Source organism: Budorcas taxicolor, chromosome 1, assembly GCF_023091745.1.
Source record: "Budorcas taxicolor isolate Tak-1 chromosome 1, Takin1.1, whole genome shotgun sequence".
NCBI lineage: Eukaryota > Metazoa > Chordata > Mammalia > Artiodactyla > Bovidae > Budorcas > Budorcas taxicolor.
The window spans coordinates 9,517,160-9,542,186 of record NC_068910.1 but is presented as its reverse complement, the minus strand read 5'-3'; the positions used below and the strand labels follow the sequence as shown (position 1 = coordinate 9,542,186).

At 44.1% G+C, this 25,027-nt stretch overlaps 2 protein-coding genes across 5 annotated transcripts in view; one reads left to right on the top strand and one right to left on the bottom strand.

Moving 5' to 3' along the window:
- ARIH2 (ariadne RBR E3 ubiquitin protein ligase 2) overlaps positions 1-6,364 on the bottom strand; it is a 36,790-nt gene extending 30,426 nt beyond the window's left edge. For 2 of the 3 annotated variants that reach the window (XM_052646885.1, XM_052646880.1), the window contains exons 1-3: positions 6,208-6,364; positions 3,460-3,535; positions 1,732-2,074 (exon numbers count right to left, since the gene is read on the bottom strand). In XM_052646885.1, the coding sequence (XP_052502845.1) occupies positions 1,732-1,980 (249 nt within the window). In that variant the 5' untranslated portion in view covers positions 1,981-2,074; positions 3,460-3,535; positions 6,208-6,364. Of the gene's footprint in view, positions 1-1,731; positions 2,075-3,459; positions 3,536-6,207 lie in introns of those variants that run through there. The other variant, XM_052646887.1, reaches the window with a different exon arrangement.
- An 8,637-nt stretch (positions 6,365-15,001) lies between these two features.
- Positions 15,002-25,027, top strand: part of SLC25A20 (solute carrier family 25 member 20) — a 37,193-nt gene continuing 27,167 nt past the window's right edge. For both annotated transcript variants that reach the window (XR_008199142.1, XM_052637760.1), the window contains exon 1: positions 15,002-15,182. Coding sequence is in view for 1 of the 2 variants with exons in the window: in XM_052637760.1 (XP_052493720.1) it covers positions 15,078-15,182 (105 nt within the window). In the remaining variant the exon portion in view is untranslated. The remainder of the gene's footprint in view (positions 15,183-25,027) is intronic.

The following is a 25,027-nucleotide window of genomic DNA, read 5'->3' as shown; positions in this document are numbered from 1 at the left end:
GTTGTAACATTTGGGCCCTGGGTCCACAACAGGAGCCAACCACTGTGTTCTAGAAGGTTGCGAGGAGGCTCACTTAGGGAGGGCACAAGGTAGGCCTGAAAGAGCCGTGAGGGTCCGAACAATTAAGGAGAGGGCCTCCAAAGGCCCACAATAAGACAGCCTAATAAAAAGGAAAGGAGTAAAATGGTATATTTTATGGATTTTACTACAATTAAAAAAAACAAAGGAGAAAAAGGCCTGTGCCCCCAAGCTGTCTCCAGCAGAGTAAGAAAGTTGGCATGGGGGCTTAACTGAGAATTACTATGCATAGGTGGAAATATCCTGATGAACTTTGCCAACTGATACTGTCTAGAACCACATACCCGACAATTCCTCCTCTAATTTTAAATACCAACACCATGTAAAATACGGTTAAAGAAAAAGAAACTAGTTGACCAGAGAGGGAGAGGTGGGAATAATGACGAAGAAAGAGATTTGAGATCTCTTTTCTACCAGGGAAATGCCCCAGCAACTCTGCTATTGTTATGAGCAGAAATCCCAAACCCAGAGGTTCCAATGGGTCTTCATTCTTTGAGTTTTCTGCTGAGCGTGAGAGAGGAAACCTGTCCATTTCTAGAAGTGAGTTGCACAAAATCTTTAGCTTTCAGCTCCTAGCTAGCTACTAATAAAGCCCTGAGTATCCAAATCCAAGGTATTAGTTAACATTTGCTGATCACCTGGGGAAAAAAAAAAAAACTTCCTGGACTAGTAGGATAAAGCAACTTTTATAGTACGGCACACCTTCGTTATTTCCATTTCAATACTAAAATGAAAATTATTTGGTTGAAATCATGCCAATGTGCTCTTGATCTTCAGTTTTAGCGAACAACAAAATCCATGCAACAGCTCCTGAAAGGAAGGTCAGTGAAAACAGCAAAGTAGGAGAAATGTTCCCACTTTCACATAATGGTCCACATGAGAGGAGAAACAGGCTGGGACACTGTCTAAAGCACCATAATAATTCATAGTAAATGCTGTTCTGTGTGTTTTACTCTGTACTAGTTCGATATTATGTAATACAAAATGTCCATTGTGAGAATAATACCTGGCCTAAGGTGCAAGACATTGAAAACTATGCTAGCTTAAGTGTTAAAAATAAGCGGCTTGCTAAAATAATCAGTTCTGTTACTTAACTTTCAATTTCATTTCACACCCCCTCAAATCAATGAAATACAAGCTATGAGAACTTACTTTACTCTTAGTTACTGCCAAAATTTCTTTCAACATCAGAGATTAGTCACCAGTATATCCAACCAATGAACTCATTAGCCTAGAAGCACCGATTATTCACAGCAAACCGGGAGATCTAGGAGCTTCTCTTAAGAGATTTATCAATCGCCCACACAGTGTTGGGTGATTCTGATGCTTATCCTATGTTACCTCATAAAATTTCATAAGACTTTCTGAAACAAGTGTTAATCTACACAGCTCTGCTTCTGTGTATTTCTGGTCTATTTCCCCTGAATCCACTCCACCCCGCCTTTCTAATTCCTAGTAGTGTGAGAAGCTGAGGTCCTCTGATATGCACCTTAGACAAAGCAAATACATCAGATGTGTCCATAGGAGGCAACACATAATTCAGTTTGGTTTCAAGCTACAGGCCATTTAACCAGGCCGGAGGAGACTTTAGCAACAGCTCATATTTAGATTTAATTTCAGGGATTACACTTGGGAGTTGACAACACTGCTCACCTTTAGGACAGAAGCTAAGCTGGTCATGTGCTCATTGAGGGCACCCTCGGACTCCTTGTAGGTCAAGCACGTGAACTGGTACTCCTCAGGGTCGAAGGAGTCGGCCCCCTGCTGCTCCACATCGCTGGCCACTCCCACGTAATAGTCCTCTATGTCCCCAGGGTCCTCGTCCTCTTCCTCCTCCTCACAATTTGGGTCATAGTCCTCTTCGTTGCTGTCAGACCCCTGGCTATTCATGTCCACAGACATCTTAACATCCAGTCAAGTTGCAGATCAGGAAAGCAGTTTTTTTCCCTCCCCCCAAACTTCACCACTTTCTCAAACTCATTAGTGTTTTTGTCTTCTAAGGGAGGAAAAGAAAAAAAATATGTGTTAGTTACTTTCACTGTGAAAAGCTGTAACAGAAATCATTCAAGAACCAAAACGGCACAGCATTGGTCCTACACCCTATGGCCTGTTCCAACTCTCCTCTCATCCAGGAAACCTCACCATCATCTCCCTGCCCAGGCTTTTCAAAGGGAAACCCTTCCCTGGAGGGGCAGAAGCAGTTAACAATGGTAACTTCACATGAAGGGTCTGGCATGAAAGAGTAAGGCTGTCTGCTCCATGTCAAGGAGTCAAATTCCCATAGAGTTGTCCTTCCTGCCAGGGTCCTTAAGAGAGAAGCACATTCCCACAGCTGATTGCCCAGAGTGGAAGTATCCTAAAGGCTGAAGAGCCAACGTTTAAATTTTCTCAGCCAATCGTGCCCTACTGAGTGGTGACACAGACAGAACATAAATAGGGACACGGTTCCATCCCACTACAGTTTCTGGGGAAATAATACCAGTGTTTTACAGACATCGCTCTCAGATATATGGGGGAAAAAGTGCACAGTAAAGAAAAAATAAAACCACACAGCTCTTCAACATCAACATCCTCCTCTTGTCTGCAAAGGTAACTGATTTTTCCACTTTAAAGGGTTCTACTAATCCTCTAAAAGAGGTACTGAGAGGCAGAGAAACTGACCCAACAGTGAAGGAAAACTACAGATATACTACTTTGGCAGGATCGAGCCTAGGAAAAAACAGAATCTACCTAGGGTAAAGAAACCAGATCAAACGGCAGCAGCTACTGAAAAATCCTCATAGATCAAAATGTGACTCAATTACATATAAATGAAAAGAGAATACTAGTTGAAAAAGTAAAACAGTCACATATTTTAACTCTTAGAGACGATTTTGGCAAATACCCATTAACTTCTCTACACAAGAACTATTTCAAGTGACCATTTCCAAGGAACAGTATCAAACAGTGACTTAAATCTAAAACTAAGAGGGCCTTAAAATGCAAGAGCATGTTGGACTGAATGGAATGAAATAATTTATATAACCAAATCTGGATTAAATACTAAAGTAAATTTAAAACCTATTTGAAGTAGATAATCTCGCCAAAAAATTTATAATGAAAAAAAGATTAAAATGAATGTCTACTGAATATGTAACCAGTCTAAAGGACTACAGAGTCACATTTTAATGATATTATAAAAATATCAATGAATCTACCTCTGATATTTTACCTATAAATGCTTAAATTTAAAAAAAAGTCACACTAATGAGAGGGCAATAATATATTTGCAGTTTGACTTTTAACAAATTGTGTTATATGCTAGAACCACCTTATCACAACTGAACTTAACTGTGGTATTTTTCCTTTAGGAGAAAGAATTAATCTTTAAATTAAAAATACCTGTAATTCTTGAAGATCTTGCAGGAAGATGTCACCTAAATACTCATTCATATAATTTCATTCATATAATTTCCATCTAAAATGAAAAAAGATAATTCTATTTACACACTGTAAAATTGGTACCCCGCGTTCACAAATTTTAAAAATAAAGACATTTAAAAGAACAAGCAGCAAACGACCAGAAATTATTTTCTTATAAGTCCCACAGAAATCCACTTCATAATTATATATTGACAAGAGCTACATGGCCTTCTAAAAAAAGAAAGTATTTAAAGTAAACAGCTAATAATAATTTAACCTCGGGTACCCGGCTCCCTCTCATTCGTTCCCTCAGTTTGAAAGTCTACTACTTCACTCTTTTTTCTTTAATTTTTATTGGAGTGTAGTTGATTTACAGTGCTGTGTACTACCTTACTCTTATTGTTCAGATTTCCTAAATTAACTACTACAATTTCAATCTTAAATGTTACATACAGATTGACAAAGCAAATTTTAACTGACTTGAACTGGACTTTTATCATAAAGTCATCTCCATTGTTGTACTCTAACACTTATTTCAGCTCTCATTTTATTCATGAAAATTATTTTCAAATAAAAAAAGTCCACAAGAGAAAATAAAACAAAAATTAAAAAAAAAAATGGGTGGGGGAGGGTGCAATTTCCTAGTGGTCTAGTGGTTAGGGCTTAAAAAAATTTAAAAAAGTGTTCCTTGTACAATGCCCACTAGGCAATATTAACACCCATTTTGTACCTCTCTTCTGACATGCTCAAGGCCTACTTGACTTTCTCAGAGCTACAGATCCCACTATCAAAGACTAAATAAGTACCATTCACTTACTTAATCAGAAATTTTACATCCATGTTTTTATCCTTTTAAATTTCTTGGAAAACCAGCGATAACTTTCAAAGAGATACTTCTAACACAGACAGGCAAATATAAACTAAATGAAAATCAAAGTCCAAACAATGATTGTGGAAGACGATTTCCAAAATAGTAGAGGAACAATTGATTTTTTAAGTCTGTTTTCTTTTATCTGCATTTTTATGTAAGATACTGCTTATTAGGCATATAAGCATACAAAGCATTACAAATACTGCTCCCATCTATAAAATAATCACTACCAAGAACAGCTTTCATTTAATGAGAGCCAATTTCAGGTCAGACTCATTCTCATTAAATGTTTATAACCCTACAAAGTGGCAATCGTCCTCTTCTTACACATGAGGAAACTAGAGTTCAAAAAGATTAAGCAACTTGCCCAGGACCACAGTGCTGACAACCAGTAGAATCCAGCATCATACTTTTCACCAGATCTATGATCTATGAGAACTCACAATGCCCCATTCACCCTCCCACAGAGCCGAATACTATCCAAAGCTACCTACAACCACAACAAAAAAAGCCCAGTTTTCACTTTCTCTGGATTTCTTGCCAGGACTGGGGCTTCTCACCAGCTAAATATTCAAGAAGCAAGGGAAAACTTCAGGCTCCCTTCCAAAAACGGGAAAATCATTTCATACTTACTGGGTGCTCTAGGTCCAGATTTAAATAAAATCTTAATTACTAATCTTTTCAAAGTTAAATATCCCTATTCTGTTTGAAAGAGTGCCGACACTGTTTCAAGGGGCCAGTATGTTATTGCTTCATTAACACAACAGATGATAGATAACGCTTTGATTTCCTTCGGATGTTAAACATTAGCCTTACGTCCCAAACAGGCAAGGAGTAACAGAAATTATTTCGCTTCGCCCCCTTCCCCGCCCCCCACTCCGCATCAAAGTCACGTGTTCGTAAGAGCTGCCAACCATCCTGGGCTAAGGAATTCAAACGGAAGAATTCTCAGTATAAAGCTGACAAAAACAAGACAACAGACTTTTTGGTATCAATGTTTACTCCAGATATATTTAGCACTGAAGCGTCATTCACATTTCCGAAGAAAACTCGTTGGTACAAAAATATGAACCCTGTCTAATGGGGTAGCCACTAACCACATGTGGTCATTTACATTTAACTCAAAGATTAAATAAAACCTGACACTTCGATTTTCAGTCGCACTAGCCTTAAGTCAATGGCCACGTGTAGCAGCTAGTGGCTATCCTACTGAATAGCAAAGGTACAGAATAGGACCAGTGTGGCAGAAAGTTCTATGGGACAGAGTAACGATCAGCATGAAGTGAAGTCATCCGAGAACCCGATCGCCTCTCCAGCGGCTACCACAAGCGGCGTCCGGTGAGGCGGCGACGCAGCTCCAGGGCCGCCTGTCCCAATCCCAGGCGCCGGGATATATCCGCGAGGACACGGAGCCCACGCGCTGGGGGCCCCTCACCGGCAGGCGTTAACTAACCGCGCGTGGAGGGAGGCACTGAGAGAGCTCCCGACGATGACCCGGGTGGGGACCCCCGGGAGGCGCCGCGTTTCTCCGGCACGCCCGGCGGGGAGGGCCTAGATGCGCCAGGCACCAGCCGGTCAGAGGCCCTGGCCTGCGACCTCTCGGCGAACTGCAGGCGGCGGGAGGCGGAAAGACCGAGAGACATCAGGCGCCGGTGCGCCCTGGCCTCGGCCGCTGGCAGCTCATCAGCGGGATCGCGGAGGGCCCTGAGACCCAGTACGAGATGCCGGGGGCGCCGGGACCTCGCGGGCAGCGACGAAGGCGGAGCCCCGGCCGGGCTAGGGAGGCGCGCGGAGAGCCCACCCCCTCCCCCGGCCCGCCGGGGTAAACAAGGCCGCGACTCGCGCCGCGCACTTACCGGCAGCCGCGGCCCCGCGGCCGCTGAGCCCGGGCGGGCCAGACCGGGTCGGGCCAGGCCAGAAGAACCGGACCCAGGCACGGCGGCGGCGGAGGCGGCGGGCCAACGCTGGTCAAGGCCCGCGCTGCTTCCTCCGGCGGAGCCGTCGCCGCAGCTCCGGAAGTGCTCGGAGCGGTTGCGTCACTTCCCGCCCGGGGTCGCCCCGCGGTCGCCGGGGTCGCGACAGGCACTGGGTAATAACGCCTCTCTGCGGACACTTCACTCCAGCCCAGCGCAGCGACCAGAGTACGCCCGCCGCACGGCTGGCGCCGACGGCTAGCAAAGAAGAGGCTTCTTGGAGAGCGGTCACGGCATCGCTGCGGGCTTTCGCCTACCAGAGCCCCCGGCCCGGATCCTTTCAACCAGGGTTTTTGTTGTTTTTTTTGAGGGACTCTCCTCACTTCACTGTACTCGGTCTCCGGAGCGGAGAAGACCTCCAGTCGTTCGTGGAGTGGATGAAGGATTGATGTTTCATGGCCGCTGTTTGATCGAAGGAGAACTGGGTCTTCGTGTCAGCAAGCCGGGCCGGGGATTTCTACCTAGGCCGATTCGAAGAACCACGCCAGGCTTCCGCTTCCCTCTCCGTGGCCTAGTTCGCTGCCTAATTTCTTTGGCTTCCCAATCACCCGAGATTGAATCTGAACTACCTTGCAGCACAGTTTATTCACACAGTATATAGGAAGTGCCATTATGACTTTCAGTACCTTCTGGGGCCTTTGTCGAGTGTTGTGGATACACAGACATGAAGCCTCACTTAAGTTGCTGCTGCACAACGTGGAAAAGCCGGAGTGAAGCCAGTGATGTTAGGGAGCTTCCTCGCTGTGCAAGTCCGTAGATAACCCAAACCATTTCCACCCATGCATGAGTCGTGTATGTGCTAATATTCAGGATATTGGTGTGTAACGGACTCTCTTCAGTTCTTGCATGTATTTGTATACATGATTTTCAGCTTCGTGTTTAATTAGGAGCATGTACCCAAATCAAGGTACATGAATACTGGAAAACCACCCCCCCCACCTTAATTTGGAGTGAAAACTAATAATAATGAGTGAGTGACATGTTGTAAGGCTGTGAATTTTATATATTAGCAACGTAAAACTCTTGTCTATAAGTTGCTCAGTGGTGTACCACTCTTTGCAACCCCATGGACAAGAATATTCTCCAGGGAAGAACACTGGGAGGAATCTTCCCCAGCTAAAGATCTAACCCAGGTCTCCTGCATTGCAGGCACACTCTTTACCGTCTGAGCCACCAGGGAAGCCTGTAGTTCCATGTACTTATTTGTTAAAACATAGCCCTTTCTTTATATCATGACCCTAGTGAAGGAACCAAACTATATTTTCTGCTAATGAAATCTCTTCAATTAGGTGCATTCGTTCTGGGTTACTGGTAATAAATCCTCCCCAGTTAATAAAAGGGACCAATCAGTTTTTCTGTATAATTATTGCATTTGCAAAATAGTGAATGAGGACATTCACATATCAGGCATACAAATGTACAATATATTGGAATCCCAGGTACTATCCTTATTTGTTTTCCTGTCTCTCTCCTGCTGAAGGTGAGTTTCTTTTCCTTTTTAAAAATATTTATTTGACTGCCCTGGGTCTTAGTTGCAGCACACGGGATCTTTAGTTGCAGCATGTGGGATATAGTTCCCTGACCAAGAATTGAACCTGGGCCCCCTGGATTGGGAGAACAGTCTTAGCCACTGGTCTACCAAGAAAGGCCCAAGATGAGTTTCTTAGGGTGACATATCCATCCTTGTTTTCAACATTACTCTGTTAAATAGATGTTTATTAAGCTGTTGCTAATACCAATTTTTTTTGGGGGGGGCGGGTGAACTCCGGGAGTTGGTGATGGACAGGGAGGCCTGGCGTGCTGCAATTCATGGGGTCGCAAAGAGTCAGACATGACTGAGCAACTGAACTGAATACCTTTCTTTTTTTTTAAGTTTAGTTTTATTTTTGGCTGTGCTTGGGTGTCTGGGATATACTCTTCAAAAAATTTTTCTTTTTTTAAATTTTTGGTGGCACTGGGCCTTCATTGCTGTGCTTGGGCTTTCTCTAGTTGCAAGAAGGAACTACTCATTTTGGTGCTCGGGTTTCTCTTTGCGGTGGCTTTTCTTGTGGAGCAAAAGTCTAGGTGCATGGGCTTCAGTAGTTACAGCTTACAGGCTTAGTTGCTCGCAGCATGTGGAATCTTCCCGGACCAGGATGGAATCTGTGTCCCCTACATTGGCAAGCAGATTCTTAGCCACTCTACCAGCAGGGAAGTCCTGTAATATACTCTTAAGTGATAAAAATAGGATATGAAATGATATGTGTAGTATTCTGTCTTCAAAATAAATTTGCATATAAGATATGTAAACAAAATACAATGTCTCTCAGTTTCTGTGTCACAGAATCATTCCCTGTAGTGGGAATGATTGGTCTTAGCTCCTTGAAGTCTGGGGCCTCATCTAGAAGACTCGTATTTCTTCACCAATATCATACAATTTTTCTTCTGTATAAATCTTAGATTCGGGTTGACATGTTTTCATTTTTGAAAATCCACTGGAGAGCATTGAATTTCTAAGAATAAATTAAAGGGTAGCACTGATAGCCTCATTATTGAGTCTTTGCATCCAAGGAATATACTGTTTCTTTATACTTCTTTTGTTTGCCTTTTGTGTATTTGAATTTATATAGCTTTATTCACACGAATCTTTGGTTTAGTCCTGCATACATTGTGGGTTTTGCTGTTATTCTGAATAGGATTGATTCTTACTGTTTGTGATCTGTTATTGTTAACATTGTCAACAAAGGTCAGTCTAGTCAAGGCTATGGTTTTTCCAGTGGCCATGTATGGATGTGAGAGCTGGACTATAAAGAAAGCTGAGTGCCAAAGAATTGATGCTTTTGAACTGTGGTGTTGGAGAAGACTCTTGAGAGTCCCTTGGACTGCAAGGAGATCCAACAAGTCCATCCTAAAGGAGATCAGTCCTGGGTGTTCATTGGTAGGAATGATGTTAAAGCAGAAACTCAAATACTTTGGCCACCTGTTGCGAAGACCTGACTCATTTGAAAAGACTCTCATGCTGGGAAAGATTGAGGGCAGGAGGAGAAGGGGACGACAGAGGATGAGATGGTTAGATGGCATCACCGACTCAATGAACATGGGTTTGGGTGGACTCCGGGAGTTGGTGATGGACAGGGAGGCCTGGCGTGCTGCAGTTCATGGGGTCACATAGAGTCAGACACGACTGAGTGACAACTGAACTGATCAAAAAGTGATTGCTTTCTGATACTGTTCTTGTATCTGTCTCCTTACTTAAATTTGCTCATTAGTTTTCAACTGATTCTCTTGAATTTTCAAAGTAAGCATTTGAATCACTTGAAAATAGGAATATTTTGGACTCTTTTTTTTTTTTTGGTTTGACCAGAGATCAGACCCACACCCACTGTGGTGGAAAAACAGAGTCTTAACCACTGGACTGCCAGGGAAGTTCCAAGCACTCTTACTTTTTAATATTTAAATTTTTTATTACTTTCCTTCCTTTCTTTTCTCCCTCTTCTCCACCTCCCCCACCCCCACCCCAACCCCCGCCCCGCACTCTTCTTTCTTTCTTCCTTACAGGCTTCCCTGGTGGCTCAGCTGATAAAGAAAACATCTGCAATGTGGGAGACCTGGGTTTGATCCCTGGGTTGGGAAGATCCCCTGGAGAAGGGAAAGGCTACTCACTCCAGTATTCTGGGCTGAAGAATTCCCTGAACTGAATAGTCCATGGTGGTCACAGAGTCAGACACAACTGAGCAACTTTCACTTTCTTTCACTTCTTCCTTAGTTTGCTGTTTCTTCCCTCCCTCCCTCCCTATTGATATTTTTGCATTAGCTGGCTTCCCTGGTGGCTCAGAGGTTAAAGCGTCTGCCTGGAATGCGGGAGACCCCGGTTCGAGCCCTGGGTTGGGAAGATCCCCTGGAGAAGGAAACTGCAACCCACTCCAGTACTCTTGCCTGGACAATCCCATGGAGGGAGGAGCCTGGTAGGCTAGACCCCGGTTCGAGCCCTGGGTTGGGAAGATCCCCTGGAGAAGGAAACTGCAACCCACTCCAGTACTCTTGCCTGGACAATCCCATGGAGGGAGGAGCCTGGTAGGCTACAGTCCATGGGGTCGCAAAGAGTCAGACACTGAGCGACTTCACTTTCACTTTCACTAAGTCCAGTAAAATGTTAAGCAGTAATCATGATTTTAAAAAAATCTCTATTTTTTTCTCCTATCATTAATAGGATAGCTTCTAATAGTTCACCATTAAATTGTTTTGCTGAGAAAAAATATGGTAGTTACTAGTTTGCTTTAAAAAAAAAGAAGTTACTCTTTATCACAAGGGAGTTTGCTTCAAATATTAAGTTTACAGTTTTATGTTCTTTTCCTTTTGGTTTTATCTCATTTTTGGTAAGGAATGATGTTGAATACTGTTGCAGGTTGGACTCTTTGGAAGCAAGTACTGAGATGGAGCTTGGGGAGCAAGATACATATTAGGGACCAGCGTATGTAAAGGAAGGGGGCAGGAAGCAAAATTAGGCAGAGGCGGCAGATAAACTGTGATGCAGGCCCAATGAAGCCAACCCAGCAGAGAGCACTGGAGTGTGAATACTCCCTGTCAGAGTATCTGATACCACGCCAGAGTGGTCAAGCATTAAATCGCTCCCTTGCTCAGTCACAGGGTGTGGACAGTCTTGGGAAAGGTATGACCTAAGGAAAGGACCCCCTCATTCATGTTTGATTCCCAAAGTCTAGGAAGAAGGCTTCTCAAGAGAGGTCCAAGTGATCTCAGATGGCCTCGGCCTGCAGCAGCTTGAAGTTGGGCCTTGTTCCCTGGCCGGACATTGAGGTTGGGGAGAGGCAGTGAGGGCACCCAATCCTAGCTGCCAGACCAGTGGTCAGTGACAAGGCCCTGGCTCTTCGGCTTTGCAGAAAAGGAACTGCCATAAAGACGGAAAGTAGTGAAAGAAGTCGTGTTTATTAGGAGGAAAAAAAGAGTACATATGGATAGACACATGGGTGGACTCAGAGTCCCAGAGTGATGCCCTCTTGGTAGTATGATCACTTATATGGAGCGTTTGTTTCTGGGTTTCCTTTGGCCAACCGTTTTGATTTCCCTGGCTCAGAGTCCATAATTGGTGTATCTTAGGATCCTCTTGTGTGTGCACACACGTCTCAGCCAAGGCAGATTCTACTTTAGAGGCGCAGAGGTAGTTGGCATCACCTAGCGTCACTACCCCTTCTGACCTCCAAGGAGCCTTTCTGTGCATGTGTAGTCAGGGAGGTCACCTTACTTCAAAAATGAGAAACAAGTTGGTCTCTCCTCTTTGGGCAGAGCCCAGCCTCCTCCCTCAATTGTCCACCTATTTTCATCTTGCGGTATCTACCCTGGGTGGGGCCCTCTTGCCTCACAAAGATAGCTTCACATTCCTTGTGAAGCTTGTGGTTCAGTTCAGTTCAGTCGCTCGGTCGTGCCCGACTCTTTGCAACCCCATGGACTGCAGCACACCAGGCTTCCCAGGCCATCACTAACCGCTGGAGCTTGCTCAAACGCATGTCCATCTAGTCAGTGATGCCACCCGACATGAAGCTTGTGGAACTGATAGCAAACCTGGAGGTGCATACGCATGTGTACATTTTTCTGGGGAGAGGGTGCCAGGAATTCTCCACCTCCCAGATGGCTAAGAACCATTGGTTGGATGATGTCTAGCATATGGGCAACTTGGTATCGATCTCCTGCATCAGTATGTTACCTGGAGTGGGGAGTCGAGCTGAAGGGGACAGGATATGTAAAGGCCTGGCTACTGGGCAGTAGAGGGTGGGGTCAGTTAAGTAACAGGGCTGGCTGTGTGGTAAACCAGTAGAAGCTAAGTTTGCTCAGAGAGGAAGATACAGTCTAGGGTAAAACACGGTTGAAGCAGTAAGCTAGCATGAAATATGAAAAGCCTTGTCTGCCCTGAACCACTTCTATTCTGATGCAATGAATGACAATCAGGTTAAATTTCAGGTAAGTTTTCTAACAGTGTGTAAAGGCTTATCAGATGAGGAAACAGGAAGACCATTTGTTTGGGGGATCATCAGTTACCCTATGAAGATTTAATAGAACTTGGCGGGCTTGAGTGAAGTCCATGTTCAGGTCTGTCAAGGTTTACCAAGAGGGTCTACCAGGAGAGTTTATCAGGAGGACTGTTCTATAACAAACAGCACCTCTTCCTGAAGCTGCTCTGATGCAGATTGACTCTAAGTTAGCTCCTCTTCTGCATCCGGAGTGTTAGAAGTCACAAGTGAAATAAACGTGGTCCTATTACCAAACCCTGAATCTTGGACATTCCAATAAGGCCAATCCAGTGATGAACATCCTGTTCAATTAATGCCTTCACTACCTCTTGCCTGGACCACTGTAATTTTCTCTTTAACTGTTCTCCTTGCTTCCATTCTCTCCCAACACAAATTCATCCATCCCAGATAGATTTTCTAAACAAATCTGATCATGTCACTGCTGTGCTTAAAACTGTTCCATGGTTCCATGCTAGAAAAAGCTTATAGCATAGCGTAAACAGACTTTTGAGCCTTGCCCCAGCCTCCTTGACTTCCACTCCCTTTACAGGTCTTCTGCCCCAGTCAGGCTCCATCACTTCCTGATCCAAATTTTGTTCCTGTCACTAATCTTTCCACCCGTAGTGTACATGGTCCATCCTCCCCATTCCAGGCTTCGTTCTAGCTTGGGAGTGCCTGCAGAGGAGGATTGCTATCAGGTTACCTGGGCAGTGAGGTTCCTGCTACAGAGTAGGGGTATGCTTATTGTTTACAAATTTTTCATTTGACAAATTTCAAACATACAGAAATGACAAGTTATATAGTGGATACCTGAATACCGTGCACCGAGAGTGAATATGTCAAAAACATAAACATCACCTTTATGGCAACCCACTCCAGTACCCTTGCCTGGAAAATGCCATGGATGGAGGAGCGTGGTAGGCTACAGTCCATGGGGTCACAAAGAGTTGGACACGACTGAGCGGCTTCACTTAACTCCTAATTGTTATATTCATTAACAATTCCTTTAGGTTCTTCTTTCAGAATATATTCAGAATCCAAACACATCTCATCACCTCCTCTGCTGTTCTCTGCTGCTAAGTCGCTTCAGTCGTGTCCGACTCTGTACGACCCCATAGATGGCACCCCACCAGGCTCCCCCGTCCCTGGGATTCTCCAGGCAAGAACACTGGAGTGGGTTGCCATTTCCTTCTCCAATGCATAAAAGTGAAAAGTGAAAGTGACGTCACTCAGTCGTGTCTGATTCTTTGCGACCCCACGGACTGCAGCCTACCAGGCTCCTCCATCCATGGGATTTTCCAGGCAAGAGTACTGGAGTGGGGTGCTATTGCCTTCTCCGCTGCTGTTCTCTGATCCAATCCAATCTAGCATCTCTAACTATGACCTTTAGCCTCCTCAAATCTCTCTGCTTCTTACTCTATTCTCAACTGGCAGTAAGAGGGATTCTGTTAATTCACAACTCAGACTATGTCACTCCTCTGCTCAGAACCCCAGAATGGCTCCTATCTTCTTAAAGGAGAGGCTGATGTCCTTACAGTGGCACACAAAGCCCCACTTGATATGTCACCATTGGCACCATGTCGGCCTCAGTAGTCCCTCAAACAGTCCAGACACAGTCCATCTCAGGGAGTTTGCAGTCTTCTGCCTGGAAGATCCCTCCCTCCCCGCACTGCCCAGCCCACTCCCCCCTATAAATATGGACAGAACTCACCTCCTCAATTTCTCAGGTCTTGAATCCACTCACCTTCTCCGTGAAAATGTCCTTTACTCACCTAATTAAAACTGCAGGTTACTTGCCCCCCCATCCCATCGCCCCCAGTACTAATCCTTATCCTCTCTCCAGATTTATTTTTCTTCATAGTAGTTCTCACCACTTGATACACTACGCATTTTTCACTAACTTTGCTAGTGAACAAAGACCCGTGTGCTGTGCCTTCAGCTCCTGAAAGGGTGCTTTGTCACACAGCAGAGAGCAGTCGCCTTCAGCAGAGTTGATAGAGGACCGGGAACTTAAGGGAGGAAACGGGTGAGTTCAGGAAGAGTCTCTGGAGGAGATGTGAGAGTTGGACTGTGAAGAAAGCTGAGCGCCGAAGAATTAATGCTTTTGAACTGTGGTGTTGGAGAAGACTCTTCAGAGTCCCTTGGACTGCAAGGAGGTCCAACCAGTCCATCCTAAAGGAGATCAGTCCTGGGTATTCATTGGAAGGACTGATGCTGAAGCTCCAATACTTTGGCCACCTCAGGCGAAGAGTTGACTCATTGGAAAAGACTCTGATGCTGGGAGGGATTGGGGGCAGGGGCGAAGGGGACGACATAGGATGAGATGGCTGGATGGCATCACCGACTCGATGAACATGAGCCTGAGTGAACTCCAGGAGTTGGTGATGGACAGGGAGACCTGGCGTGCTGCGATTCATGGGGTCGCAAAGAATCGGACACGACTGAGCGACTGAACTGAACCGAACTGCAGTGCATCCCCACCACCCACCACTCCAAAACACCGCCCAGAAGGCGTAGGAGCCAGCCCCTCTCCCGCAAGCCACGCCCATCGAGGAGGAGCTATGGCCGGAAGCAGCGCCGCTAGCGGAAGCCGGGGCCGGCAGGCCGTCTAGGCCCTCCTCCCGACCTGCCCCGGGCTGAGGCCCCGCCCACCCGAAAGTGGGTGAAAGGTCGGCGGCGCCGGCGTCGCGGCTGGAGCAGTGGAGCGGAGCCGGCCGGGAAACCACAGGCACTGTGACGGACGGACTGACCATGGCAGACGAGGTGAAGCCCATTAGCCCGCTCAAGAACCTGCTGGCCGGCGGCTTTGGAGGCATGTGCCTGGTGTTCGTGGGACACCCGCTGGACACCGTCAAGGTGCGAGGAGGCTGGGGCGCGCGGGCTGGATGGAGGGAGGAGGCCCTACCGAGCAGGGCGCGGAAAGCAGGGTCTCTCGCGACGTTTGGTCCGGGACAGAAGTGGGGCCCTGGGGAGCTTCCGTGAGAAATCCGGGGAATCTCCCTCTCGACCCTTTCGGGTGTGGAGGAAACTGTTCCTGCGCCCCAAGGAGTTAGACGGCGCAGAGTGAGAAGCCTCTAATCGCCCACCGAAGACTCTTGATTTTAAAAAAGTTCTCTGTCCGGCAACCTTTTCTCATCTGGCGCCCCTACTTTGGGGATGGTAAAGAAAAAGCACCTGCTCAAAGTTCTAACTTCTGCAAACCCTAACATCAGCAAGGTTGAAACAGGTCATCTGTAAATCCTTCTTCTGGAAGAGAGCTAAAAGCAGGTTACTCTCGATATGTCTTTTGACACATTTCTCTGGAGCCAAAGTGCTCTGGCACTGTCTCTTTTGCACCTTTCTTAACCATCTTCAGTCTGTCGCCCCATGTTAACCTCAGCCGTCTCCTGTGGGAAGCAACAGTGACCTCAGTGACTGAGTCCCTTCCAAGGAAATCAAGTGATCAGCTTTGCCCAGGGCCAGGCTGATCCTCACAACTTGGTGTGGAAGCCATGGTCACATTGAGGCTCTGGGAAGGTGGAAACTCGTCAAGGCTTGTTCCCTGGTTAGCCTCACATTGCACATCAACTCTTTCCCCTGCAGCACTTACAGCAAGGCCTTGCTGGAGACCAAAGTCCATACCCTATGACTTAGCATTCAAAGCTTCATCCTAGTTTTCTGACCTTATCTCTGCATACACTTGTAGCAAATTGACAGTTCATGGCCAGGGTGAGCCTGTGGGGAGCAGACAGGAGTCTTGCAGAGTGGGACTTCCCCTGTGTAGAGGAATTCTTGGATTGTTGAATTGGGTTTCCTCCACCAAAGCAAATTGCTTTGGTAATGTTCTCTGAGTAAGTTTGGGCAGCAGGCTCTTTGCTACCTTTCATCTAGAAGATCTGGGGTCATTTCATCACAAGACTAGGATTAAAGCCATCGGGCTGGTTTGGGCACTGTGAAACATGAAATCAGATGTTTATTCGGTAGTTGGTAAATGCCATGTGTGTTAGGGCTTCCCCAATAGTAGTCGTTCTAAGCAACACTGATGTAGGGGAGAATTGTCTGGCCTCTCTTTCTACTCTTGATCTTGTTAGTTCTAGTTATCTGGGGCCTCTCTTTAAAGAAAAACAAAATCCTATTGCTCCCTAATACAAGTGTTGCTCCTATCTCCATATCCTTTGCCCTTCCTCCCCATCAGATGTCACTCCCAGGAAGGGAAAGATGATCTGTGTACTGAAATGTAAATGACTGAAAATGCTCACTGCATCTTTTTAAGCTTTTATCTTTTAAAAATCAATTACTTAATTTTACTTTTGACTGTGCCGAGTCTTTGTTATTTTGTGTGGGTTTCTCTAGGTGCAGCGAGTGGGGGCTACTCCCTGGTTGCAGTACACAGGCTTCTTATAGCACAGGCTCCTCTTGTTGCAGAGCACAGACTCTCAGGCATGCAGGCTTCACTAGTTGCAGCACCCAGGCTCAGTAGCTGTGGCACTAGGGCTTCATTGCTCCATGGCATGTGGGAACTTCCTTCACCAGGGATCGAACTGTCATCTGTTACATTGCAAGGTGGATTCTTAACCACTGGACCACCAGAGAAGCCCTCACTGCATTTTTAAAAATCAGAAAGTCTCCCTTTGATTTAAGCCAAACCCACAAATTGCTGACTACTGTCCTTTTGACCTCAGGGAGCCAGGTGGGCTCTGGTGAAAGCTTGGCCAAGAGACACTTTCAGAGACCCAAGGCAACTAACAGCGGTCTGGAAAGGCAGGAACTGCAGCTCTTCAGCTTGGAAAGATTTTATGGCTGGAAGGGCTGGCTGAGTTCTAACTGGAGAAGTAGGGAGACCCAGATATTCCAGGCAGAGGGAAGGCAGGAGTGAAGGTGGATATAGGCTTGGCAGTGGGAACCAGGCTGTAAAAGAAGACCAGTCATGGAGGACTTTAATGTTCTTGCTGGGCCTAAATGATGGATGTCATGATGAGACAGGTATAAGTTTATACAAAATCACAAAAAAGGTATCAGTCAGAACTTTTGGTTCATCTCTCTCTCCTTCTACTAACTTGAGGAGTTTGTGCCTGACCATGGAGAATCTGAAGGCCAAGTAAGGGATATTGGATGTAAAGTAGTAGGAGCCTCTGGGCATGTCTACTGTTCTGTTCCATAAACTCCTCAGCTTTGCATGTCACCTCCATTGCCTAGAGCGCAGGACTAACAAAAGCGCTCACAAAATCAAGAATGAAAAATTTGTTAGGTTGGTGCAAGAGTAATTATGGTTTCGGACCCTGAATTTTAAATTATTATAGTTAGGCTCAAACACATCTTTATTAATCAAAATCAGAACCATTACAAGCAACGCATTTTTGCCAATGAGAAATAAGTTTGTTGATTCCTGTAGCATAAAAATCTATGCTTCAGGATTCGATGAACTCTTGAAAAGCATTTTCTGCATCCTGCTGATTGTGAAAGCATTTTCCCTGCATAAAGTTGTTGAGTTGCTTGAAGAAGTGGTAGTCGTTTGGCAAGAGGTCACATGAATATGGCCAATGAGGCCAAAGTTTGTAGCCCTGTTCATTCAACTTTTGAAGTTTTGTTTGTGCAATGTGCAGTCAGGCATTCTTGCAGAGAATTGGTCTCTTTCTTTTGACCAGTGCTGGCTGCAGGTGTTGCAGTTTTCAGTGCATCTCATTGATTTGCTGAGAATACTTCTCATATATAATGATTTTGCCAGGATTCAGAAAGCTGTAGTGAATCAGACCAGCAGCAGACCACCAAACAGTGACCATCACCCTTTCTTTGGTGCAAGTTGGCTTTGGGAAATGCTTTAGAACTTCTCAGTCTAGCCACTGAGCTGGTCATCACCAGTTGTATGCTATCTACTTTTTGTCACATGTCGCAATCCAATCGAGAAATGGTTTGCTGTTGTTGCATAGGATAAGAAAAGACAACACTTCACAACGATTATTATTATTTTTTTGCGATCCGCTCATGAGACACCTGCTTATTGAGCTTTTTCACCTTTCCAGTTTGCTTCAAGTGCCGAACAGCTATAGGATGGTAGACCTTGAGTTCTTGAGAAAATTCTCATGTAGTTGTGAGAGGATCAGCTTTGATGATCCTCTCAATTCAGTTCAGTACAGTTCAGTTGCTCAATTGTGTCCAACTCTTTGTGACCCCATGGACTGCAGCATGGCAGGCTTCCTTGTCCAACACCAGCTCCCAGAGCTTGCTCAAACTCATGTCCGTTGAGTTGGTGATGCTATCCAATCATCTTATCCTCTATCATCCCCTTCTCCTCCTGCCTTCAGTCTTTCCCAGCATTAGGGTCTTTTCCAATGAGTCAGTTCTTCACATCAGGTGGCCAAAGTATTGGAGCTTCAGTTTCAGCATCACTCCTTCCAGTGAATATTCAGGACTGATTTCCTTTAGGATTGACTGGCTTGATCTCTTTGCTGTCCAAGAGATTCTCAAGAGCCTTCTCCAACACCACAGTTCAGAAGCATCCATTCCTGAGCGCTCAAATCCTCTCAGTTGGTCGTTGTCAACTTCTGATGGTTGCCCACTGTGCTCCTCATCTTCAAGGCTCTCATCTTCTTTGCAGAACTTCTTGAACCACCACTGCACTGTGTGTTCCTTAGCAGTTCCTGGACCAAATGCAGTGTTGGTGTTGTGACTTGTCTTAGCTGCTTTATGACCCATTTTGAACTAGTATAAGAAAATCACTCGAATTTGCTTTTTGTCTAACATCTTTTGCATAGTCTAGGATACATATAAAGTAAACAGCAAGTGACAATTCGTTAGCAAAAAACATAAAGCAGCAAATGTACATTAAAGATGTGTAATATAACCACAATTAAGAATGTATTCCAAAACAAAAATAAATAAATAAATAAGAATGTATTTCAGTATCAAATGGCAGAGTTCAACAATCTAAAACCAAAATTACTTTTGCACCAACCTAAATAAATAAAGGAACAGCATGATGAAAATGGTGTATTGGAAAGGTTAGTATGATAGCAAATTGAGAAGGATTAGGAAGTAGAACACAGAGCAGGAAAAAGACTGCAGAAATATAATGACTGGGTGTATCAGTTTTCTTGCAATGTAACAACTTACCCCAAAACTTAGTGGCTTAAAACGACAACAATAGGGACTTCCCTGGCAGTCCAGTGGTTGCAGCTCCGTGTTGCAAGGGTGCATGGGTTTGAGTTCGATCCATCGTTGGTTACCTAGGATCCTGCATGCTGCACAGTGCAGCCAAAACAACAACAGCATTCATTAACTCTCTTGATCTTTGTGAGACAGGATTTGGGGAGCTGCTTAGGTGCGTAGTCTGGCTCAAGGATTTCTTGTGAAGTTGCAGATGTTGTCTGGGATCCAAAATATATAAAAGAACTCTTACAAGTCAATAACACAAAAAACAACCCAATTTAAGAATAAGCAAAGCCTCCTCCCAACCTTCTCCCCAGCCGGGCACTCGGGAGGGAGGCAGAGATGGCAGATGAGATCACCAAGGCTCAGGTCGCCTGGCCTGCAGCGACACCATCTTCAGGAAGATGATTCGCAAGGAAATCCCAGCCAAAATCATTTATGAGGATGGCCAGTGTCTTGCTTTCCATGACATTTCCCCTCAAGCACCTACACATTTTCTGGTGATACCCAAAAAACATATATCCCAGATTTCTGCAGCAGCAGATGATGATGAAAGACTTCTTGGGCATTTGATGATTGTTGGCAAGAAATGTGCTGCTGATCTGGGCCTGAAGAAGGGCTATCAAATGGTGGTGAATGAAGGTTCAAATGGTGGCAATCTGTCTATCACGTTCATCTCCATGTTCTTGAAGGTTGGCAGATGAACTGGCCTCCTGGTTAAGCATGCTGTAGGGATAATTTTGCCTTCTGTCTGCAGTGGTCAAGTTTGCAAGTTCCAATATGCTAAACAATTTTTTTTTTTTTTGCCTGTGTATGGAGATATTGCAAAAATAATTAAAAAAACCCATATATAATAAAAGACATTGTTGTATGCCCTGAAAAAAGATAAAGTGCTTAAATATATATTTCTCCAAAGAAGATATATAATTTGAAAAAACCATGAAAAAAATGTTCAGTATCACTAATCATTAGGAAAATGCAAATAAAAAATATAGAATGAATGTCTACTATCAATAAAACAAAATACCAAGGGTCAGGGAGGATGCAGAGACTCTGGAACCCTTGTGCACTATTATTGGGAATGTTAAATTGTACAGCCACTGTGGAAAACAGTGTACCAGTATCTCAAAAAAGTAAAAATAGAATTACCGTATGATCCAGCAATTCTACTTCTGGATATTTACCCCAAAGAATTGAAAGCAGAGTCTTGGAGAGATATTTGTAGACCCTGTTCCTAGCAGCATTATTCACAGTAGCCGAAACATGGGAGCAACCCAAGTGTCCACGGATGGAAGAACAAATAAGCAAAATGTGGCCTATACATAGAATAGAATATTATGCAACTTTAAAAAGAAGGAAATTCTGATACTTGCAACCACGTGGATGAATGTGGAAACCATTAGGCTCAATGAACTAAGTCATTAATAAAAAGATATGTACTTTATGATCCTACTTATATGAGGTACTTCGAATACACAAAATCTTAGAGACAGAAAGTAGATTGGTTGCCCGGGTCGGGATGTAGGGCGGATGAGAATTTACTGTTTAGTGGGAGGAGATAAAAAGAATTATGGATGATGGTGATGGTTGCATAACATTTTGCATGTATTTAATATCACTGAAAAGTGAAAGTGAAAGTCACTCAGTTGCGTCTGACTCTTTGTGATCTCATGGATGATACAGTCCATGGAATTCTCCAGGCCAGAATACTGGAGTGGGCGGCCTCTCCCTTCTCCAGGGGATCTTCCCAACCCAGGTCTCCCGCATTGCAGGCAGATTCTTTACCAGCGAGTCACCAGGGAAGCCCAGTATCACTGAACTGTGTACTTAAAAATGATCGAGATGGTAAATTGTATGTGTATCTTATGACAGAAAAAAAATTGGAAAGGGAAAAATGGGCAAAGAATCTGAATAGACATTTTTCCAAAGAAGATACAGAAATGGCCAATAAACACATGAAAAATGTTCAACAGCATTAGCCATCATGATAGGGAGATACCACCTAATATCCACCTAACACCGGCTATAATTTAAAAAAAAGGTAGATGACAGTCAGTGTTGGCAAGGATGTGGAGAATTTGGAATACTCATTAACTGTTTGTGGGAGTGTAAAGGGTGCAACCTCTTTGGGAAACAGTCTGGAAGTTCCTCAAAAGGTTGAATAAACAGAGTTAGCATCTGACATAGCAATTCTCCTGTTGTGGTTAATTTTATGTGTCAGCTGAGCCATGGGTGTCCAGATATTGGTCAAATGTTATTCTGGGTATATCTGTGAGGATGTTTTTGAATGAGATTAGCATTTAAGGCAGACTAAGTAAAGCAGATTGCCCTCCCTAATGTGGGTGATTATACAGTGGAAGTGTATAATTATGATTATACTGTGGAAGTGAGAAATAGATTTAAGGGGCTAGATCTGATAGATAGAGTGCCTGATGAACTATGGACAGAGGTTCGTGACTTTGTGTAGGAGACAGGGATCAAGACCATCCCCATGGAAAAGAAATTCAAAAAAGCAAAATGGCTGTCTGTGGACGCCTTACAAATAGCTGTGAAAAGAAGAGAAGCAAAAAGCAAAGGAGAAAAGGAAAGATATAAGCATCTGAATGCAGAGTTCCAAAGAATAGCAAGAAGAGATAAGAAAGCCTTCCTCAGTGATCAATGCAAAGAAATAGAGGAAAACAGTAGAATGGGAAAGACTAGAGATCTCTTCAAGAAAATTAGAGCTATCAAGGGAACATTTCATGCAAAGATGGGCTCAATAAAGGACAGAAATGGTCTGGACCTAACAGAAGCAGAAGATATTAAGAGGTGGCAAAAATACACAGAAGAACTGTACAAAAAACATGTTCACGACCCAGATAATCACGATGGTGTGATCACTCACCTAGAGCCAGACATCCTGGAATGTGAAGTCAAGTGGGCCTTAGAAAGCATCACTACGAACAAAGCTAGTGGAGGTGATGGAATTCCAGTTGAGCTATTTCAAATCCTGAAAGATGATGCTGTGGAAGTGCTGCACTGAATATGCCAGCAAATTTAGAAAACTCAGCAGTGGCCACAGGACTGGAAAAGGTCAGTTTTCATTCCAATCTCAAAGAAAGGCAATGCCAAAGAATGCTCAAACTACCGCACAATTGCACTCATCTCACACGCTAGTAAAGTAACGCTCAAAATTCTCCAAGCCAGGCTTCAACAATACGTGAACCATGAACTTCCAGATGTTCAAGCCGGTTTTAGAAAAGGCAGAGGAACCAGAGATCAAATTGCCAACATCTGCTGGATCATGGAAAAAGCAAGAGAGTTCCAGAAAAACATCGATTTCTGCTTTATTGACTATGCCAAAGCCTTTGGCTGTGTGGATCACAATAAACTGTGGAAAATTCTGAAAGAGATGGGAATACCAGACCACCTGACCTGCCTCTTGAGAAACCTATATGCAGGTCAGGAAGCAACAGTTAGAACTGGACATGGAACAACAGACTGGTTCTAAGTAGGAAAAGGAGTATGTCAAGGCTGTATATTGTCACCCTGCTTATTTAACTTATATGCAGAGTACATCATGAGAAACGCTTGGCTGGAAGAAGCACAAGCTGGAATCAAGATTGCGGGACAAATATCAATAACCTCAGATATGCAGATGTCACCACCTTATGGCAGAAAGTAAAGAGGAACTAAAAAGTCTATGCCCCAAACCAGTAATGCTGAAGAAGCTGAAGTTGAATGGTCTTATGAAGACCTACAAGACCTTTTAGAATTAACACCCAAAAAAGATGTCCTTTTCATTATAGGGGACTGGAATGCAAAAGTAGGAAGTCAGAAAACACCTGGAGTAACAGGCAAATTTGGCCTTGGAATACGGAATGAAGCAGGGCAAAGACTAATAGAGTTTTGCCAAGAAAATGCACTGGCCATAGCAAACACCCTCTTCCAACAACACAAGAGAAGACTCTACACATGGACATCACCCAGATGGTCAACACCAAAATCAGATTGATTATATTCTTTGCAGCCAAAGATGGAAAAGCTCTATACAGTCAACAAAAAGAAGACCAGGAGCTGACTGTGGCTCAGATCATGAACTCCTTATTGCCAAATTCAGACTGAAATTGAAGAAAGTAGGGAAAACCACTAGACCATTCAGGTATGACCTCAATCAAATCCCTTATGACTATACAGTGGAAGTGAGAAATAGATTTAAGGGACTAGATCTGATAGATAGAGTGCTTCACAGTCACGACTGAGCGGCTGAACTGAACTGAACTGATGTGGGTGACCCTCATCTAGTCAGTTGAAGGCCTTAATAGAACAAAAGGCCAAAACTCCTCCCTCTTGACTGATTGAGCTGGGTTGTTGGTCTTTTCCTGCCTTTGAACTCTAACTGAAACGTTGGCTCTTCTTGGGTTTTGAGCCTGCCAACTTTTGAACTGGGGCTTAGACCATCAGCTCTCCCGGTTCTCTCGTCTTAACACTTGAAATAGAACTATCTCATTGGCTTTCCTGGGTCGCCAGCTTGCTGACTGCAGATCTTGCTGTTTGCCTCCGTAACTGTGTGAGTCAATTCCTTATAACAAACAAACAAATAAATAACTCTCCACATCCTATTGGTTCTGTTTCTCTGGAGAATCTTGACCCTTACAACACCCAGGAGAACTAAAAATGTATGTCCACACAAAAGCCTATACACAAAAGTTTGTAGCACCATTATTCATAATAATAAAAATGGAAAAAATGTAATTTGTCATTATTTGATGAGCAGATAAACAGAACATAGTTTATTTGTATAGTAGAATATTATTTACCAATAAAAAGAATGAGGAACTGGTACATTCTCTGACATAGGTGAACTTTGAACACTTTATGCAAGTAAAAGAAACCAGGTATGAAAGACCACATACTGTATGATTTCATTTACATGAAATACAGAAAATAGGAAAATTCATGGAGGCAGAAGGTAGCTTATTAAATTGCCAGTGGCTGAGAGAAGAGGAGAGTGACTACTAATGGGTGTGGTGTTTCTTTTTGGGGTGATGAAAATGTTCTCAAATTGATTATAATGAAGGTTGCACAACTCTGCAACTGCTAAAAACCCTCTAACTGCATAAAATGGGTGAATTTTATGGTATATGAGTTGTATCATAATAAAACTGTTAAAAAAAAAAAATACTGAAAAACCCTCCCTTCCAGTCAAAAACAACAAAAAGATGTTGGGCAGGACTGTACTCACCCAAAGAATTGACTTGCATGTGGTTCATTCACATTCTGGCAGTTAGTGCTGGCTGTTGTCAAGAGGCCTTATTTCCTCTACACATGGCCTCTTCAGGCTGTAAGTACCCTCATAGCATAGTGACGGACTCCCCAAAGCAAATAACCTGAAATGAACACAGGCAGAAGCTGACCTTTCTGTCACCTAGCCTTGGAAGTCACATGGTATCAATATCATCTCATTCTGTTCGATAGAAGTGAGTCACTGAGTCTGGATCACGTCCAAGGGGAGGGGATCTAGGTTTAACTTCTGAAGGGCAGGAGTATCAAAGAGTTAGTGGGCATTTTTGAAAACTACCACACTGGGTAAGAAT